Here is a 20,977-nt window from a genome sequence, read left to right as displayed (position 1 = left end):
AACAATACCCCATAGTGACAACATGAAAGAAGTTTGTTTGAAATCTTTGCAAATTGACTAAAAATAACATGTACATAAGTATTCACAGCCTTTGCCATGACACTCAAAATTGAGCTCAGGTGCATCCTGTTTCCAATGATCATCCTTGATGTGTCTACAACTTGATTGGAGTCCACCTGTGGTAAATTCAGTGGATTGGACATGATTTGGAAAGGCACACACACCTGTCTATATAAGGTCCCACAGTTAACAGTGCATGTCAGAGCACAAACCGAGCCATGAAGTCCAAGAAATTGTCTGTAGACTTCTGAGACAGGATTGTTTCAAGGCACAGATCTGGGGAAGGATACAGAAAAGTTTCTGCAGCATTGAAGGTCCCAATGAGCACATTTGCCTCCATCATCCGTAAATGGAATAGGTTTGGAACCACCAGGTCTCTTCCTAGAGCTGGCCGCCCGAACCCGATGATCACTCTGACAGAGGTCCAGCGTTTCTCTGTGGATTGAGGAGAACCTTCCAGAAGAACAACCATCTCTGCAGCACTCCACCAATCAGGCCTGTATGGTAGAGTGGCCAGACGGAAGCCACAATAGACAGCCCACTTGGAGTTTGCCAAAAGGCACCCGAAGGACTCTCAGACCATGAGAAACAAAATTCTCTAGTCTGATGAAACAAAGATTGAACCTTTTGGCCTGAATGGCAAATGTCATGTCTGGAGGAAACCAGGCACCGCTCATCACCTGGCCAATACCATCCCTACAGTGAAGCATGGTGGTGGCAGCATCATGCTGTGGGGATGTTTTTCAGTGGCAGGAACTGGGAGACTAGTCTGTTAGTCATCAAGACATCCTTGATGAAAACCTGCTCCAGAGCGCTCTGGGCCTCAGACTGGGGTGAAGGTTCATCTTCCAACAGGACAATGACCCTAAGCACACAGCCAAGATAACAAAGGAGTGGCTACGGGACAGCTCTGTGAATGTCCTTCAGTGGCCCAGCCAGAGCCCAGACTTGAACCCGATTGAACATCTCTGGAGAGATCTGAAAATGGCTGTGCACTGACGCTCCCCATCCAACCTGATGGAGCTTGAGAGGACCTGCAAAGAAGAATGGGAGAAACTGCCCAAAAATAGGTGTGCCAAGCTTGTAGCATCATACACAAAAAGACTTGAGGCTGTAATTGGTGCCAAAGGTGCTTCAACAAAGTATTGAGCAAAGGCTGTGAATACTTATGTACATGTGATTTATTTAGTTTTTATTTATTTTATTTTTTTTTATTTTTAATAAATTTGCAAAGATTTAGAACAAACTTGGGGCAGTACTGTTTCTTTTAGGAAACCTGCAGTTCTGTAAATAAGCGCATGTTAATGAGAGAGACTCAAACAGCTTTATCTCATTTGTGCCATGCTTGATTATAATCAAAAAAAATATTTTGTTTTTGATCATCAGACTGCAAAGAACAGAGAGTATTCAAAGAGACATTAAATGACAAATGGTTGCGTGGTTTTCGTCTTAGGACAAATATTACACAGAACAACTTGAGCAGGATCTCGCTGCTGAATACTCCACAATACTAGACAATCACTGGTCAGTGAAATGTAAACATTACCAGCCAGTTGCAAAATACTGTATATACATTTCTAGTTGCATATCGTGAAATTTGGTTTCAAATGCAAGTGATTTCCTCTCACTGTAGAAGAGGGTTGAGCATAGAGTAAAAGATCGATCTTGGAATTTAAATTTTGCAAAAGCGATGCATCAGGAAATCGATATTTTAACCACCCCTAACAAATTGAGGACCCCCTCGAAAACGAGATGTTTCATCTCAAGGAGTTATCCTCAACAATAAAAATTGAATTCAAATATTCTATGTAGCTACTCAATTCAAATGAGGTCATAAAAACAGCCTGACTATTAAGAATTAATAGAAAAATAAAATAATTTTAGATGAAGCCTATTGTCGCACTGCAGGACTCCGCTTTCAATGTACTGTATACAATTTAATGTCAACAAGCCATGTATCAAAAAAAGTAGAGATTTGAGAGCAGTGCATAGTTTGGATGTACAATCATAAAAAGTGCAGTGTACTTAGTCATTGAAAAGTGCCTAAACAGTACAGTAGTGTTTGCCTGAACCTGGGGGACAAAACATCAGATATAGTGAACAAATGTTTTTTTTTTTTCTTAGCTTCATAAGCTCCTGACTGATCTCCCTGATGATATGCTGGAGGACAGTCGTGACTGCTCCTCTCCTGAGCTCGACCGATCCAACTGCAGTCGTCAGGGAGATGACAACAGGTACTGTACATTTCCCTTTCAGTTATTGTACAGATAATTCTTCTGAAATACTTAAACTTATGTCTGATAGTTTATTACACTTAATTGTATTAAAGTTTTATTAGGAGTTGCTGAGGGTATTAAATATTCTGTTGTTTGACTGACTTTGCATTTCAGGCCACAGCATGCTTGGAATGTGCCACAGTGGAAGCCTCCAAGATCTTCCCATGAGGAGGTGAGTTTATCAATTACAGATGTGTTAGTTGTTTTTTAAGAGGCCATGCGATGAATATGTCTGCATAGCACATCAAACTCTTGTATTTGAAAATGGCAAGACAAATCCTGTTTTTTTCATGATTTAACTCTTTTAAAAGAATGCAACACACCATCAGTACACCATGGTTTGTGCTTTAAATTGGCTCTAAATGTCTTTACAGCACTATGAGGAGTATGATCAAGGCTCTTACCATGAAGAGTACAGCTATAGGAGTCACACTTCACAGACCAACAGTCACCCTCATCACCTCCAGACCGGGACTGAACATTTAACCACAGAGTGGGATGAACAGAACGGCCAGAACTACCAGTACCAGAGTGGAGACTATGGCCACTCATCTGCAGGCAAGGAGGAGTCACATGGCAGCAACTTCTCAGCTGAGGAAAGGATGGAAGAGGACAGCATCCCACATAATGCTCTCCATCATGGGGAAATTTACCATGGAAAAGAAGTTCAGAGCAATGGGCAAAATTATGGAGAGCACGGCAACATTCAAAACCACATCCAGGTGAATGTTGGCAGCCACAAGTTTGGCTTGGGAATCTACAATGTATCAAATGGGGTTCAAGTTTTGAAGATTATTGTACCAGTTGGCTTAACAACTGGTCAATGATAAAGGTTGTAGTATAGTTAGTCAGCAGATTGCATGGTGATTTTTTTTTTTTCAAGCAACATTCATGGGGCATTAGTTTCAGTCTTCACTCAACAAAACCGCATTTGTGATTTAAATATCTGAATTTGGTCTGAATCACATCATGAATTTGATGCCTATTGTTTTGAAGGTTTTTGATAATGGAGGTGCTGGGAACAAACCTGCTGACCATTATAAGGCCAGTTATCACCCACATCAGCCTTCAAACCAACCAAAGATGTTCAATCCACAAGCAGCCACTCAGAATGGCCATTTTGACCAGCTTCAGAGGGACTTCCTGGACTCAACACAGCGTGAGCAACTCAAGAAATTTTACAATTCTGTCATTTTTCCCCCAGCTAATAATGGATTGAAAACAAGTTAGGAAGGACTATGGAAATTGAAGTGTGTTGTATGTATGTTTATTGTTCAGATACAGCAGAAAGTCAGCAGCTGGCTCAGCTTCAGATTTTGAACAGAGCTCAGTCCAGACAAATCGAGGAGCTGGAAAAGAAACTAGAGGACTGCAGGAGGAGGATGAGATATGTAGAGCACCAGTTTGCCATCGTCAAAGGTAAGATTAAAACACTGGTTTAAATACAGCTCTGACACTTCTCGTTTCACTTGTACCGTACATTTTAGGGATGGGCATGTGATTGTTTACGAGAACAAAATTGGGCCTCATTTTTAATTTTGTGATTGGATATTTTGGCTCTGTGGTATTGGTTGGTTGGGAGCTGGGGCAGTAAGTTTTAAACACTTTGTTTGAAGGGGATGGAAACTGTTCTAGTGTTCTTGCATTCAAAACCGCTAGACAGAATGCATCAGAAAAGAAGCTGACCGATAACTAAGGTGGTGAAAAAGGCAGACAACTGATTAATCAGACCATTATTTTAAAACAAAAAATAATAAATTATTTACTTGTATAAATACTAGTCTTCCTTCACTATAACAGGCACATACATAGAGGCTGCATAGATTTTTGCAGATAACCGATAGTTCCAAAATGCAACTATTGGCACAGATGAATCTGTAAAACCAATAAATCGGTTTACCTCTTGAACAGAAAGTGAATCTTAACTAGTTTATTGCTGTGTTATTTCCCAAGTATTTAATTTTTCCATCAGTTCCTGTAATGATTTGAACTGTGCCATTTCTGTTTTTTTAATCTAGATGAAAAAGATGGTCTGGTGATATCGCTGAAGGAGTCCAGCAGTCTAGTGGAGGAGGCGAAAGAGAGCGAATTTCAGCTGCAGGGAAAAATCAGATCTCTAGAGAAACAGATTCAGACTCTTACAGAGAGAGAGCAGGAGGTAAGAGGATAAACTTGTGAAATCATCATGAATCACACAAACAGCAGCTACACCAATAAAAGCCTGACAAGTAAAACCATACAATCAGGGCTTGTTAAAGTGCTACAAAGCGCTAAAACACTGTGTGATAACCCTTTGGTGGAGATGTAAGAGAGAAAGTGGATGTGTGTGCAGATTGTAAATCAGCAGCATGTAGCCGAGGCAGCGATGGACAGCATGCAGCAGCAGATGATGGAGATGTGCCGCTCGAATACGCTGACGCGAGCACGTGAGCAGCACGACAGAGACGTGGCGGCCATCAGGGGACAGTATGAGGACAGATTGCTCAACCTTCAGCAGAAACTAGATGCCCAATCACAGAGTCTGGACGAACAGGTATACTTAAAGCAAAAAATAGTCCCCAGAATTTGGCTAAATCTGGTAAAAAGTAGGCCAAGGACATGTGTGTGGGGAAAAATGTAACCGTAAATCAGTAAAAAGAAAAAGAGTAAAAACAGTAACATTTGAAGTGTAACATTTCATGATCCAATCAAACCCCATTTGATGCAATCAAGTTTTGCCCTATATTATTTCCAACTGAATTTTCACTGTTTTCTCAGTTTCACTATGAAATGGGTCACCATTATGGAAGTTAAAATACGTTGCTAATTCTTGTAGATTCAGATTAAGGCCATTAGACCCTTGTAATTAATGCTGCATTGGAAACATTAATTATTGTAAGTACTAATGTGTAGTAGTGCAGTTAAAGGGATTGTTTTCAAAAAATAAAAAATTCTCTCGTCATTTACTCACCCTAATGCCATCCCAGATGTGTATGACTTTCTAGCTTCTGCAGAACAAAAATTAAGATTTTTAGAATGATATCTCTGCACTGTAGGTCTATGGAATGCAATGCAAGTGAATGTTCAAAAAGCGCTTAAAGGCAGCATAAATGTAATCCAGTGGTTAAATCCATATCTTCAGAAATGATTTCATAGGTCTGGGTGAGAAACAGATTTATTTTTAAGTCCCTTTGTTCCATTAATTCCTAAGCATTCACTACATGTGACTTTAAGATGTGAATGTGAAAGTGGAGATTTGTGGTAAAAAATTACTTTATCGGTTTCTCACCCATACCTATCGTATCACTTCTGAAGACATGGATTTAACCACTATAGTCACATGGATTACTTTTATACTGCTTTTAAGCCACCATTTACTTGCATTGTATGGACCTACAGAGCTGAAATATTCTTCTAAAAATCTTTGATTGTGTTCAGCAGAAGAAAGTCATACAAATGAGAGAATTTTCATTTTTGGGTGAACTATCCCTTTAACCCACAATAACCAATATACAGCAGATGGCAGTACAGGCCTGTCGTTCACATGGAGTTGAACATGTGTGTATTTTAGGCTCAGATGGGCCAGCGTCTGCTGGATCAGCTCAGACAGCTGGAGCGTCAGAGAGAGGAGGATCAGGTGGACAGAGCCTTTGTCATCAACACGCTCACGCAGCGCCTGGAGGAGAGCCAGCAGCAGTGTGCCAAACTGCTCCACACTGGTGTGTGTGGCATCCTATGTGCTGCTGTTTATGTGTTTACTTAATGCTGTAGTCTCATGGGTCATCTTCTGGGCCAGTAACCTTTTTCTCATGCGATTAAAAACAGCTTGGAATGTTCTCCTCAAACTCATTCACTTTTATTTCTATAGAAAAAAAAAAAAAGAGTTGTTGTAAATAGTAATTTAGGCTACTCTGAGCTATATATGGGATCAGATACACTGTTTTGGCGAAGAAACTGATGATGATGTAAATCGAAAAAAACGATTGCACTGAGCACTAGTTTCAATACTCATGGACATTGTGTTAAAGCTTTTTCTTTCATTGAATGGGGGGGGGAAGCAATGAAATTGTTTAGGTGGATTAGGGAGCGAGTTTTGTCTAGATAATATATTCAACCTTTTTATGTAGATTTCTCGTTTGCATCCGTTTATATGTTCTGCATGGCTTGTTTATTTTTTACAGGCGCAGTACAAGAGATGAGTCAGTTACAGATTAAACTACAACAGGCTCAATCTGCCCGCAGTATCAGTGAAGACCTCAACAAAGCCCTGCAGGTTGGCCAATCCACTTCTCTTTGACTTTAGACCAGTAATACACTTCGTAGTGTGGCACATAATAATGAGACTGTAAACAGTTAGTTGTCTTCTCTTAACAGGAGGAGCTGACTGAGCTGAAGGAGCAGATAAATCTCTATGAGTCTGCTGTTAAACATGGAGCCCTTACATTAGAGTCGAATGGAGACTGGGAAAACCAGCTTTCTGAGTCCTACATGAACCTTGGAATCAAGAAGTCCAAGCAGAGAAATGGACGAATACACAGGTTATATTTTGATATAATAATTTAATCTAGATCTTTACTCCAGCCAGGTCTTTTAAGCAACCAAATTGGCCCGGTTGCTAGGGAGGGTAGAGTCACATGGGGTAACCTCCTCATGGTTTCGATTAGGGGCTCTCGCTCTCAATAGGGAGCGTGGAGTAACCACGCAACCTACTAAGTAGTGGGAACTGGGCATTCCAAATTGAGGAGAAAAGGGGATGACATTTTCTGATTCTGACATCTACATTTTATCGGCTGAAGATCAACACCGTCTTGGTTTGTGGCAAATTAATTATGACATCTTTGTCAACTAAGGTCTGTAGTTTGTTTATAAACATTCACACATTTTAAACCTCTTGTAATTTAAATTATTTTGTCACACCTTTTGTCGCTCAGCACACCTCGTATAGCAGAAGAAGGAGACTCCGGCCTGCCAAAGGATGATATTGTCAGAGAACTGAAGTGTGAGTTGCAGCGGTGCCTGAGTCACCTGAAGACCAAGAGAATGAAGATCTCTGAGCTGCAGGTGGAACTTCGGAGCTCCCAGTCTATCATAGAAAAGCTACAGATACAGCTAGAGCAGGCCAAGAAGACTGTAAGGGACTCTAAGGTTAGACCGACCAACTACAGTATCGATTATTGAGCTGTTTATTTTGCTTTAGTAGATGTTCGTTTTCATGTTTGTTGTTTACTGCAGGTGAGGGAGAGCAGTTTGGAGAAACACATGGAATCATCTCGCATGACTGCTGCTCCTGACAAAGAGATTCTCAGACTGCAGGAGGAACTGAAACTCATGCAGGAGAGAGTGGAGGTCAGAATCTGTTTTTCATCCAGTCATATCTTCTAATGTTTGCAGACTTTTCTCTCTGGAAGTAATTTAAGGCCTGCGACACACAAATTGTGCCGTTTGTGAACTACAGACTCTGGAGAAGAAGAACCAGGAGCTGAAGCAGAGTGAGGAGAAGGTCAAGGCAGCTAATTCTGACCTCTGCACCAAGATGAGAGAGATGATCCAAGAGCTGGACCAAGAGAAGCAGGAAGCAGCAGAGAGGTGAGGAGTGGCGAAGAAACCTTACACATGCAAATTAATGAAATGAATAAGAAAAGCTGCCCATCCCTCAAAAAATGTGCTAGGCCTTGCCTTATAAACATTACTGACCAATCCTACCTTAGCCATTTGGTCAAACAATCATTCTTGTCTAAAGTAAAGGTCCGTTCACATGAAATGTGTTTTTGCATCCATCTGCACTGTTTTTTTTAATGGTTAAAGGTCTTTGACCTTGCTGTTATGTAAATGATAAAACAATGTTCCTCTTAGGTCACTTTATCCAATGTATGTGTCTATATGATGCTCTACTTTATGTGTGCAGGTATGAGAGGACTCAGCAACAGTACAGAGATGACGTGGTGAATCGTATGCGGGAAGAGCTCACACAAGAGCATACGACTCACATGGAGCAACTCGCCAGCGAGCATCAGCATCACATCCAAGAGCTTGAGTAGTGCACTTTTACCTCAACTTTTAACCTGAAAAACTTTGGAAACTATCCTTTAGAAAGAATGTGGCAGCAAAACTACTGTGGTTCATTGACATTCTATGTCCATCCACAGGTCGAAACTCTCTGACCTTAGTCAGGAGATGTTAGCTGTGCAGGAATGCTACATTTCTGTTTGCAAAGAGAAGGACATGCTGGAAGAAAATCTGCAGAACAAGTTTGAAGAAGAGAGAAGACTTCTAGAGAAAGAGGTAAACTTTCTACAACATACTGTCATTTAAAAAATGGTATGTGATGTTGGTTTTACACATCAGTCAGACAGTCAATTTTTATCCAGAAAGAGGTATAAAGTGGACCAGACTTTATGTGAGATATAGATTTTTGTTGAGTGTTTACACAGTGTTTCCCCTAGGATTTTTTTTTTTTTTTTCAGCAGCTGTGCTGTTGTTCGCACGTCCACAAGCCTGCAATGCCGGACCTTTATTAATACGGGTTGGTCAAATAATAGATTTAAAATGGGTGTCTAACTCAATTTCAGCCTGGGCCACATCAGGTTTTATTTGTGCCCTCAAAGGGCCCTTTGAAAATGTGGCACCAGTACCTGCTTTGGTAGCTAAATATGTAAATAATATGTTATGTGCATTGAAATGCACATTTGACAGTACAGCATTGATTTTTGAGGTTAGGATGCAGATGCAAATTATGATATTAACAACAGTAACATCTGTGTAAAAAATTAACACCAAATTTTTATATGGCTAAATTGAAATATTCTGACTAAAGAGTTATTTAATTGGTAATAAGACCCAATTTAGTGATTAAATTGGGTCTTTACAGATTTCTTTCATCAGGCTCCTACTGATTAATCTACAGTCATGTCTTTTTAATTTCTGAAGGCAAACAAAACATCTTATGTTTTCCTAGAATCGGAGAGCATTACAAAAGAACAGATTTTACACAGATGGAAAACTGATAGCTTGGCCCATAATTATGAAAATGCACCATATTTTTAACAATGCCATTTGTAGTTTATGGTAACCATAGGTAAAACCATACATGGCTCCTCACTACCGTAGTTGGTAACTATGGTTTCTATATAAAGAACTATGGTATTTTTGTAATGGAAAAAAAAAACAGCAGTCTAAATGCATTTAGAAAGTTTTTATGCCACAAATACCTAGGGCAGCAACTAATGATTATTTTGAGAAATGATTAATCTAACGATTATTATAATGATTATTCGGTGATTAGTGCAACGATCAAACATTTAGCTCTTAACTGATTATTCTGCTTGTGCCCTAACTTAAAGGGTAACTAAACCCTAAACCAACTTTTTTTAGTTAATGATCTGTAAGCATGGGGCTTTATTATTACTGGTCATTGATTCAAGTAATTGTTTTGACATTTGTGTATAAAGTGTTTTAATTCTACAATATATGGTGTAAAAACGTCTGAGTGCTGCCCTCTTCAGGTTGAACGGTGGCTACTGCAGATGAATTTTCCTATTGGCTGTTGCGGTACTTCGTTATATAAGCGGTGAAAAGCTGACGTAAGCAGGTTCCAGCTCACCACGCCAGATTCATGTACATGTCGTCTTGCGACCGTGTGAGGAATAATAATAACATAGAGTCTGACAGCAGCTGTCAATTAATCCGTCACTACGAGTCTCAGGTGCCCCCACCCCGCTCAGCCCCGCACTCGGTTCGTTCCCTCTATCCCCGCCGGGGTCTGCCCACTTTTCCTGCATTTTCAAATATTTCTAGTGGGTGGAGTCAGACTCTGAGCAGGTGTTTAGTTACCCTTTAAAAGGTTGTATTAAACATGCTTACAATAAAGAGGAAACATCATCTTTTAAAAATACCTCTAAATGACATTCACTGAATTAAATGGAAAGTTTAATTCCGTAAAGAAATTCACTGACAAAAAAATCCTGTTATAAAGTTTTTTTCTCTTGTTTTTTAAAATTGTCTAATTAGTCTTGCTTTAAGAGAATGTATCTTAAATATTAGTGTATTTTGTATATAAGTGTATTTTTTCACTTGGTTCTAATTCTGCGAGTGCAGTAAAGACAAAATATACTTCTATTCAAGATCTATTCTCTAAAAGCAAGTCTGAATATCTTATATGCTGCTTCTCAGATGAATGCATCTTTAGATATTTTAAAATCTATGTATTTTTAATATTATTTTCAACATTCTCTGATAACAATTTGTTCATCTGCAGTATAGCTGCTAAAGAAAATATACGTTGTTTTAAAAGAGTTTTAGATATTTATATTGTAAAACAAGCCAAAACAAATAAAAAATCATATAAAGTGTATAATGGGGCGAAGACTTCCTCTCTCACCTTTGTTCATTTCAATCCATCTTTAAATCACAAAAAACAAACTCTCTCTTATTAATAAAATTGAGTATTGCCAATTTTCTTCACGATAAGAAATGCACAGTGACGTATATTATGATTCAATAAGTCCTGAGCATCACGTTATAATCTAGCTGCAGCGAGCGCATGGTCGATGGATGAGCGTCCCCGCGACAATGTGCATCAGCCGGGTGCAGTTTCAATCTCTCCCCCTTAAATCTGGACACTTCGCACAACTTGTAGAAGAGGTGCTTACCGCACAGAGAAATGCTTCTGTATTTACTTATTTTGTATTTTTGCTTTATAATTCCCTCATACATTGCGATCTACATCACCTGAAGCTATTTGGAAAGTTTAGAAGGTCATTTGGATTTTGAGCTGTTTTCTTCCTCTCCTCAGTCAGGCACAAAATGCAGTGCTGCTCTTGCGTGTCATCATTAGCGTTTAATGTGATCTCATGTTACAATAAATGAGATTAAACAATCATTCGACAATGAAAATTTGTCGACAATTTTTTGTTGTCAATAACGTCAACTAAACGTTTCAGCCCTACAACTACCATAGTTAGTACAGTACAGTTAGTGTTACTACAGTAAATACATGGTAAAGTTTTGTTAGTGTTGTGATTTGAGAATTGAAAAGACTTCTAATTTGGTTTCTTTGTCAGTGCCATTTAGAATGTGGGGACTGTTTGTTTTAAACTAGTTTCATCACTGAGACATAAGAGTTTTGCAACATTTCTGTACCTCATTCAGACGGGTTTCACGATCCCCACCTTGCATCTCACTGGTTCACAGGTGCATTTAAAATTGTCTGTGCGGTTTGGGCATTTGGCAGACACTTTTATCCAAAGCAACTTGCAATGAATTCAGGGAATACATTTTATCAGTTTGATAACCCATGATCTTTGCATTGCTATTACCATGCTCTAACAGTAAAGCTACAGGAGCCCTAAACATTTTTTTTTTTATAAACCTTTTATTGTGTTTGTTTGTTTTGCAGCTGAAGAGCAGAGAGGAGAGTGAGCGTGCTCTGGAGAGATTGAGTTCTGATCTGGAGCTTCAGCATCAGGAGGACGTGTCTCGGCTCAGTGCCAAATGGAGGACAGAGACACAGGCTGAGATTGAGCTGCAGGTCAGAGATCAGCTGGATGCTGCCAGGCATTGCTGGCAGCAAGAGAAGGAGACGGTTAGTGATGATGGGCTACTTTTACTCATGTCTTCAGTATTCAGTGCCAAGACTGTCATGATCTTGCAAAATATCATTGTGCTATTCTGATGTAGGTTAAACTGTTTTAAAAATATACCGTCTCTATCTGTCATAGTTTTGTCTGCCTTTCTGTGTTTCTTTAATTTTGCTTTGTTTCATCTGTCTTATCTCCATTTAATCTCTGTGACTTTTGTTTCATCTCTGTCTTTAATTGTTTCTTCTGTCTTTCTCTCTTGTTTTGTCGGCCTGTCTTTCTGTCTCACAATGTCTATTTCTTTGTCTAATCCGTCTTTCTCTCCCATTTAATCTATCTGTGTTGATTTTTCATTTGTCCTTTTGTCCATTTTTCTGTCTGTTTCATCTTCTGTCTTTTATTTAATCTCTATTCTTGTTTCATCTAACTCTTTCATTTTGCCTTTTTTTTTGGCCTGTTTTGTCTATCTGTCTTTTATTTGATCTTTTTTGTCTTTGTTTTATCTGTCTGTGTTTTTGTTTGCCTGTTTTTGTTTAATTTATGTTACGTTTAATTTCTCTTTTTGTGTACCTGTCTTTGTCTTAGGTTTTATCTGTCTGTATTTTTATTTTTTTGTTTATTCGGTTTGTATCTATTTTTGTGTGCCTGTCTTTCGGTCTTTGTTTAATCTGTTTGTCTCCTGTTTAATCTCTCTGTATTTTTGTCTGTCTGTCTCTTTTGTTTTACTATTTCTGTTTCACATTTCATCTGTCTGTTTTGTCTGCCCTTTTCTTCTTTTGTTCTTTTTTCTTTCTCTTTCACGTTCTTTCTCTCTCTCTGTCTGTGTTAGTTGGAGAAGGTCTGGGCTCAGAGGCTACAGGAAGCTGAGGAAGATATCAGGAAGGTTGGGCAGTCAGACACCTGTGAGGGAGTGTGTCAGACCAGCTGCCTAGAAACTGTGTCTCAGTTGATTTCAGTGGAGGAGTTGGAGGCCAGACTCAGCGCCCAGACAGAGACCCTGCAGCAAGAGGCTGCGGCCGCCCGTGCTAAAGCCGTGGAGGAGGCTGTTAAATGCACTCTGAGAGATTTGCAGCAGAAACATGCTGATGACATAGCACTCCAGGTGTGAAAAATCTCCAACATCCTTAAAACGTTAGATCTCCATAGAAAATATTTTTTCTTACAGACTGCATCTTCTAGGTTGAAGGTGCAATATCCCGGGCTCGCTCTCGTTGGCTCCAGGACTTGACCTCCCTGCCAGAATACAAAAGCAACCTGCAAGCAGAGAAAATTGAATGGCAGAGGCTTCAACAGCAGCTTGTTCAAGAACAGGTGTTTAAGGGGTCATATTATAACATTTGATTTGTTCCCTGAAATCCACTGATAATGTTAGTTTTTAGTTTTTTTTTCACCAAAAAGAGACATAATTTAGTTTTATATAACCATTTACACCCTTTCTCTGATACTTAGAATTAAACGGAATGTTTTTACTACTTTACCTTTAAGACTAAATGACCACTGTTAGGATTAACTAACCTCTGCTTGTCAAATGAGTATTATCTTTAAAAAAACAAATAATAATTCTTAATCCAGTAATCACAATCAACTGGGAAAGTAATTGAAATGCATTGGCACCTCTCCTGATATCTCAGGTGTCTTCAGCTGTGAAGTCCACAGAGGACAAGTGGCAGGAGATGTTCCACACTAAATGCATCGAGCTAGAGGAATGTAACAGGAGAAACCGGGAGCTCCAGGAGGAGGTGCTTTCTCTCAGCACTCGAATGAAGAACTATTTCCAGGAGCAGGCTGACCTAATCAAAGAAGAGCTGGCAGCAGCCCGGGACGTCTGGATCAGAGACAAAAATGAGGAGATATCCCAGCTTAAGGCACAGTTCCAGAGTGAGCACAAACTACAGGCTGTGCTGGAGCAGAACCTGCAGCAAACCCACAAACAGAGACACACAGAGCTGCAGGACATCCTCAGGGAGAAGGAACAGGAGTGGAGTCGTCAGCAAGAGATCAGGTTAAAAATAATTGTAATCATCATAATTTATGATTGAAAACATGGTCAACTGTCAAAAATGGGAAAACAGTGCAGACCTGACGTATGTGAAAAAATGCGTTCAGTGTGAACGGCCCCTAACACAATACTCAGAATTAACTCAAAAACAAGAGCTGACAGAAGCGGAGCTCAAACTTCTTAATCAGACCAGTTTTTATAAGTAGAGTATTTTCTTTGCAGATTAAATTTGTTTGTTTTTTTATCTACATTTGACGACTGTTCAGTGTATTACATCTGCAGCTGTTGTGTTGCAGACTGCAGGAGGAAAGGCAGCGGAGACAGGAGGAGGTACTCGCTGATCTAAAAGAGGTGCTGCAGGAGGTGCTAGAGGAAGTGGAGAGGAGAGGGAGTCAAGAGCTACAGAAGCCCAGGAATGTGTCTGGAACCCTTAGATCCAAACTCTGGGAGATCTGCAGAGAATCAGTCATTCAAACAGTCAACCAAGCCAAGCACGAGTGGAAGAAGGTGTGTGTGTCTGCTTACTGAGAAAGTTGGTAGTGTACCCAATTTTAATTAATTTCTCCCCAACACCATAAAGGATACTGTATGTAATGTCACGGCAGTGTTTGTTATATTTTTACAGAATTGGCCACATTGCATGTTTAAGACAAAACAAACAATTAAAAATCCTCATGTCACCTAAAGTATTCATATTTTTCATTACTCATGTGAGACTCATGATTTTTATAGTGTATTATCAGTCATATTATCAGTCTCCACCCAGAGAAATGATTGAAATGTTTTGTTTGTCCCACACCTCAGATCAGCGAAGACAAGCTGAGATGTGTGCTAAAGGAAACCCAGGAACGGCATGAGGCAGAGATCAGTAAGATCCACAGTTACATAAACTGTACATGCTTCTTGAATCTCTCTGGAATCTTCTCACTGTTTACTCTTCCCTTCCAGCAGGTTTAATGTCTCAGAGGAAGCAGGGTGAATGCAGCAGTGCTGGATGTGCCGAATCTCTGGCGAAGCTGCAGAAAAAGACTCAAGAGCTCCAGAGGCATCTAGAAAAGGCCTGCCGTCAGCTCCAGAGAACCGTACGAGAACACAAAAGCAACCTGCAGAAGATTAAAGGTGCCTGGCAATCCATGTTTATCCATCTTTAGTATGCAGACTTGTTTTTTATGACAATGAGAAAGTGTAGTGGACAGTGAGTGACCATACTCATTCACTGTTAGAAGCTACGGAGGCCTTTTTGTGCCAATAAATCAACTGAGAAATCAGTGAATTAGTTGAACAAATCTATAAATCTAATCTATTACATCAATGTTTCATAGTAAAAATAAATAAATTCGTTGAGCTGTGGTGCTCATGAGGGCAACCTGAGTTTGAATCTGGCTTGCTACATTTTCGAATCTCTTTTCATAGATATAGATCAATAGAATGTTATCAGATTTGTATTATCGGTTGCTAAATTTAATATTGTATTTTATAATTTTTTTTCTAGGATTTTTGTTATTAGTTGCTAAATTCAATATTTATTTATATAAAAATGTTTTTAATTGCTTTTGTATTATCAGTTGCTAAATTCAATATTATATTTGTTTTTTTTCTAGGTTATCAGTTGCTAAATTCAATATTTTCTAAGGTTTTGTATTATTGGTAGCTAAACGTCAATATTATATATTTTTCTGCTTAGTAGCTGTAATATCAATATTTAGATTTAATATGTATATTTATATTATATTAGTAGCTGAATTCAATATTTATATATTTTCTGTTCTTATTTATCTAGGGTTTTATTAATTTATTTTCTGTATTTATAATCTTTTTATGCAAGTTTAAATATTGTATAATAAGATATTTGATTTCTCAATTGTTTTATCGATTTCTCATGATTATTAATTGCCACAAACAGACCCCTGTAAGAACCAAGTTTGTATATTCCTTATTTTAACATTTGTTTGTGTCAATTCAGATGACTATGAGGCAGCTTTGCAGAAAGAGCGGGAGAGTCATCTCAGAGGCCTTGAGGAACTCAAACAAACTTCAGACACAGAAGCACTTTCAAGGTTTGTAAACATTAAAGGTTTGTTTGATGTCTCCTGTTACAGCATAGCAGTGACAGAAAGCACATTTGTTGAATAACTCTTCATTATGTTTCATCAATACGTTGCAGTGGCACAGTCAATCAGCAGAATCTTCAAGCAGCTCTTGAGGAAATGAAAGAGCAATACATGAAAGCAGTGGAGAAAATCAAAGGTGAGTTCTCCAAAACCTCTATTTGAATTTTATATCGTAGCTGTTACATAATTCATCATTTGATTTCTCAAAAACTCTTGCTTCATAATCTTCATCGATTTGGATTTTTTATTCATTTAGTTAACAGTGCTTGTTCTTAAAGGTGATATGCTGCGGTACCTGCAAGAGAGTAAAGAACGAGCAGCCAAGTTGATCAGGGCAGAGGTCCTGAGGGAAAGACAGGACACAGCCAGACAGATGCGCAGGTACTACCTCACCTGCCTACAGGAGCTGCTAGAAGATGGAGGCCAAACCATGGGGTACAGAAAACCAGAGATCCTTTCCTCTCTATTGAGTGACTGGTTTGGTCTTCATTCTTATTCTAAACGCATTTATTTTCTCTTTATCTTCTACAGCGCTGAAAAGAAAATAATTAATGCTGCCAGTAAACTGGCCGCCATGGCCAAAGTCCTAGAGACACCAGTGTCGAAACGTAAGCTTTCAAGAACTCAGAACTCAAGTTTAAACATCAACTTTGGGTCTTCAATCTAAAACTGCAGCTTCAGGTTCTTTTTTTTTACCCCAAGACTCTTTAGACAATTCTATGAAATTTCTAAATGCTTTTGCCTTTTTCTATTGCTCAGGTGGATCAGCAAAATCAGACCTGGAAACCAACGATTCTCCTGCTAAACTTCGGGGTGCTGCCTCACATGAAGCCAACAAGAATGGAAAGGACAAAAACATCCGTCAGATCTACAGTGTAACTGAGACCAACTACCCAACCATGACTGCTAAACAGAAAGGTATCATACCAACATCTAAAGGCTTTAGTTCTGAATTCCTCAAGTCTGGGATGCCATATGGTCCTAAAGACAATGAGATGGTTTGTAAGGTACAGCACAATTCACAAAAACACACACAGGATGGTTTTGCCACCTGTTCCAAAGTTATTGATGATGACATTTTCAACAGTGATGTTAAGACCCCTAATGTCACTTTGAGAAAGCAGAGCAGGGAGGGGTTTGAGTATGGAAGAACAAATCAGTCCCTCAAGCCCTTCCTGATAGAAGAAGATCCCGTTCGGGACGATGGGCAGAGTGACTGGAGTTTAACCAGTAACAGCTCAAACTTCATTAACAACATTCACCTGACATCCTCCTATCCAGAGCCTGGAAACTTGTTCTCAATGAATGGGCCTTCGTTGGGTGGTTTGGACTTTGGAAGCAGTATCGGTGATAATTCTGATGTAACGATTTACACGGAGATTGTTAAACCATTGTCTAAACCTAACGTCTGTGCAGACATCAGAACAAGTAAAAACAGAGGACCAATCCCTGGATCTGAAGGAGATTGTGTCCGTAAAATGTGTCCAAAGAGCTTATTTTCAGAATTAAAAGTCTGTCAACAGGACAGTGGGTTTGACAGCCCATTGGGGCTGCTTAAAAAATGAAATGGAGAGACTCGTTTGTGTCTATGTGTGCAATTTGTTGCCCTCACTAACCCTGAACTGTTTTTTATTTCTATTTGTTTGAGCCAAAAGTGTCTTGTACTTGTTCGTTTTTACCAGTTGCACTGTCAATGCATGAATTGTTTATAATTTAATAAAAAAATCAAACAGTCATGTTTGCATTGAATGTTTTCTTGCTGTATCTGCTTTTACACTACATTAAAAGATTACTATCCTGAACTAGATAAGTAAAGTTTGTTAAGACAAAAATTATGGCATCAGAAAAACTTTTATGAAAGTTTAAACTAGTTTTAAATGTTTTTATAGCTATGTAGGATTGATAATTATGAAAAGAATTAATTTCTGTCACAACACACTTTGTTGTTTCCAAAGCACACAGAAAGAGCTGATGGGGATCTTTTTAAACACATAGGTGTTTGTATATTAGGGCCTGCAAATGGTCACAACTTTATTCAGTTTAAATGTATCTGGTCACATGGTCATGGAAAGAAAGAAAAAAAGAGGATTGCAAGTTTTCTCTTTTCTTTTCTCTGGCTCTTCTGTTTTGGCTCTGCTCTCGGGTGACTGGGTTATAGGCTTTCAGGCCAATCTCTCAGCTCTCAATGTAATCTCTCCCTCTAGAATTTCTATCTTTCCTTCTCTTCCATTCAGGTAGTATGCATGCTGGATTCTATACATTTCATATTGTACCCATCTCATTCAACCTTGTAAGAGCTTACCGGCATGAAACATTTTCTCTTGAATCAATGTGTAGTTTATTTTCACTGTGTATGTACACTATTTTAAGAAGTGCTAAATATTGCATTACGATAAGGTCATTTCTAAACCATGCTCTCCCAAATGTTTAGCTATTCCAACTGCGATTTATTTCTGTTGTTGGTATACAGTGGCAAGAAAAAGTATGTGAACCCTTTGAAATTAGCTGCATTCATGTATAAATTTGTCTTAAAATCTGGTTTGATATTCATTTTGTACAGTAATTAATACACAAAATCAGTTTGAAGCAATAACACAAATTCTTGTATTGTTCTTGTATATGTTGAATACATCATTCAAACATTCACAGTGTAGTCTGGGAAAAAGAATGTAAACCCCTAGGTTAAAGCTAATTAGAGGCAGGAGTTGGCAATCCTGGCATCCAATAAATGAAACTAGATTGGAGGTGTGGGTTAGAGCTACTTCGACTTCTAAAAAGCACTCAAACATTTTTCGATTTCTATCAAGAAGCATCTGCAGATGTGGACCATGACTAGCAAAAAAGGGATCTTAGAAGACCTACAATCATGAATTGTTGCTTTGCAACATTTGGAAAGGGTTACAAAGTTATCTTGAAGTTCTTAGATATTCATCTGTCTACAGTTAGACAAATTCTCTATATGCTGTGGATTGACCTCAAGAGAGCCGTTCACACCTGACATCCTAAGAATATGGCTGAAGCAGTTCTTCCTTAAAAGAATGGTCCAAAATTCCTCTGAATGTTGTGCTGGTCTAATCCGCAGCTACTGGAAACGCTTGGTTGAGGTTATTGGTGCCAAAGTAGGATTGACACGTTATTAAATCCAAGGGTTCACTTACTTTTCCCACAGCACTATGAATGTGTAATGGGATTTGTTCAATAAAGACACGAAAGACTATAATTGTTTGTGTTGTTAGCTTAAGCACGTGTTTGTCTATACTTGTGACTTTCATGAAGATGAGAACAGATTTTATGACCAGTTAATGCAGGAAACCAGCTAATTCCAAAGGGTTCACATACTTCTTGCCACTGTATTTAGCACAAGGTGGTAATAGACAAGAAATGCACAGTTTTATACCATCATGCTATTAACATTTCTTCAGTCACCTCTGCATTCCTACTGCTTGAACCACTGTAGTTGAACAACTAGAGAAGGATTAAAGGCTGTTTGTGGGTTTGTTTACAATGTTATATTTAAAACGATCTCCTAACATTTATGCAAATGTAATCTCTGTGTAAATGCATTTATGGGATTTTGAAAAAACCCTAAATCAGGTTTTGTTGACTAACAGTATGTTGGTTTAGTCAAGCCAGTATAACTAAAACACCTCGCCATTAAAGTTCCAACATGCACCATATTTCACATGTAATGCAATGGCAACCAAAATTCAACCATTGAATTCAACAAGAATTTAAATCGTAGACACTTACTGATTACACTTTAACTTCAGGATGATTGAATCTTTAAGGATGATTGAATTCCAGAAGTCAAATTGAAGTCAAATGCCAGAGCAGATGAGGTCAAAGATAAAACTGCAAATTCAAACCCAAGATTTGTTTTTCTTTATAATACAATTTAAAGTATACATTGTAGTTGCATTTGTTGTATTGCCTGTAAAGTATGCAAATTAAAGTGAGGAAAAAAAAAAACTAAAGGTGTCTGAACAGGATGCTGCTTTTTTATTTGTTTATTTTATTTTTTAATGAGTATCTAATGAGAATCATCATTGAGAATTACAAACCAACACCAAACCGAAACATCCAGACACACTACATTAATACTGGGTGAATATCCTCACTAATTAAAATAATTCTCATTACTGTGATGCAAAAAAATTATTATAATTCTAATGTAAAATAAATAATGATGTATAATCATAATTCTTAAAGTATACATTATGGTAGCGAGTCCACTGTAAGACACTAAGTGTTTCAAAACTTTTGACCGGTAGTGTACGAGAATTTCATGTATGGGCCAGTTTACTGGCGCTCTGGCCTGTAAAGTGGTGTTCATGACTGAATGTGTCAGTTCTGGTGTGTTTAGCATGCTCTGTTCAGGGGCCACAAATACAGGTTCCACAGCTTGGGCTGGGGATGACAGATTGTGCCTAGCACCTCCTCAGCTGTATTTCCCATGGGGAGCCATTTCGGCGCAACCAATAGAATCGTTTCCTTGTCCTCTCGGACTTTGCGTATGACACACCAGGGGAAACACTTATCTGTGTTTCGTGGGCCATTGTGTCCACTCCCAGAGGGGCTTGGATTTTCAAGTGCCAGAAGGGACAGTGGTGTTCTCCAAGGCAAATCGATTGATTTCTGCTTGGCCAAATATTTCCAAATCCTCAGGACATTTTGAGGATGAAGTCTCGTATCACCCTTGGCATGACAATAGGTCTGCACCATAATTCAGATGGCCTGGGACATATGTCGCTTTCAGGGAATATAGATGATGCTCGTTACGTGTCCGTCTCATCAATGGCGGTGAATTAATTCCACCTTGGTGGTTTAATTACGCCATAACTGTCATGTTGTCTAGCGAACCAGAACATGACAGTTCACTATTTCTTACTGAAAAGCCTTCAAGGCTAGGAATACAGCCAATAGCTCTAGGCAGTTCATGTGCCACATCCTCCTCCATACCTGTCCAGTTGCCGAAAG

The 20,977-nt window shown here is 38.8% G+C and overlaps 1 protein-coding gene across 1 annotated transcript in view; it reads left to right on the top strand.

Annotated features, from left to right (window-relative positions):
* The window catches only part of LOC127638386 (centrosomal protein of 152 kDa-like), a 28,763-nt gene extending 11,035 nt beyond the window's left edge, over positions 1-17,728 (top strand). The window contains exons 3-29 of the mRNA XM_052119881.1: positions 2,185-2,294; positions 2,451-2,508; positions 2,711-3,058; positions 3,333-3,495; positions 3,615-3,755; positions 4,355-4,494; positions 4,669-4,869; positions 5,887-6,034; positions 6,497-6,588; positions 6,690-6,853; positions 7,247-7,460; positions 7,548-7,661; positions 7,771-7,901; positions 8,221-8,349; positions 8,462-8,597; positions 11,710-11,895; positions 12,720-12,992; positions 13,070-13,201; positions 13,522-13,892; positions 14,186-14,396; positions 14,694-14,757; positions 14,838-15,008; positions 15,853-15,946; positions 16,054-16,136; positions 16,279-16,435; positions 16,532-16,608; positions 16,760-17,728. Of these exons, the coding sequence (XP_051975841.1) occupies positions 2,185-2,294; positions 2,451-2,508; positions 2,711-3,058; positions 3,333-3,495; positions 3,615-3,755; positions 4,355-4,494; positions 4,669-4,869; positions 5,887-6,034; positions 6,497-6,588; positions 6,690-6,853; positions 7,247-7,460; positions 7,548-7,661; positions 7,771-7,901; positions 8,221-8,349; positions 8,462-8,597; positions 11,710-11,895; positions 12,720-12,992; positions 13,070-13,201; positions 13,522-13,892; positions 14,186-14,396; positions 14,694-14,757; positions 14,838-15,008; positions 15,853-15,946; positions 16,054-16,136; positions 16,279-16,435; positions 16,532-16,608; positions 16,760-17,565 (4,914 nt within the window). The 3' untranslated portion in view covers positions 17,566-17,728. The remainder of the gene's footprint in view (positions 1-2,184; positions 2,295-2,450; positions 2,509-2,710; positions 3,059-3,332; positions 3,496-3,614; positions 3,756-4,354; positions 4,495-4,668; positions 4,870-5,886; positions 6,035-6,496; positions 6,589-6,689; positions 6,854-7,246; positions 7,461-7,547; positions 7,662-7,770; positions 7,902-8,220; positions 8,350-8,461; positions 8,598-11,709; positions 11,896-12,719; positions 12,993-13,069; positions 13,202-13,521; positions 13,893-14,185; positions 14,397-14,693; positions 14,758-14,837; positions 15,009-15,852; positions 15,947-16,053; positions 16,137-16,278; positions 16,436-16,531; positions 16,609-16,759) is intronic.
* Positions 17,729-20,977: the final 3,249 nt, after the last annotated feature.

The sequence above is a fragment of the Xyrauchen texanus genome, chromosome 46 (genome assembly GCF_025860055.1).
Source record: "Xyrauchen texanus isolate HMW12.3.18 chromosome 46, RBS_HiC_50CHRs, whole genome shotgun sequence".
NCBI lineage: Eukaryota > Metazoa > Chordata > Actinopteri > Cypriniformes > Catostomidae > Xyrauchen > Xyrauchen texanus.
This window is presented reverse-complemented; position numbering and strand designations above follow the sequence as displayed.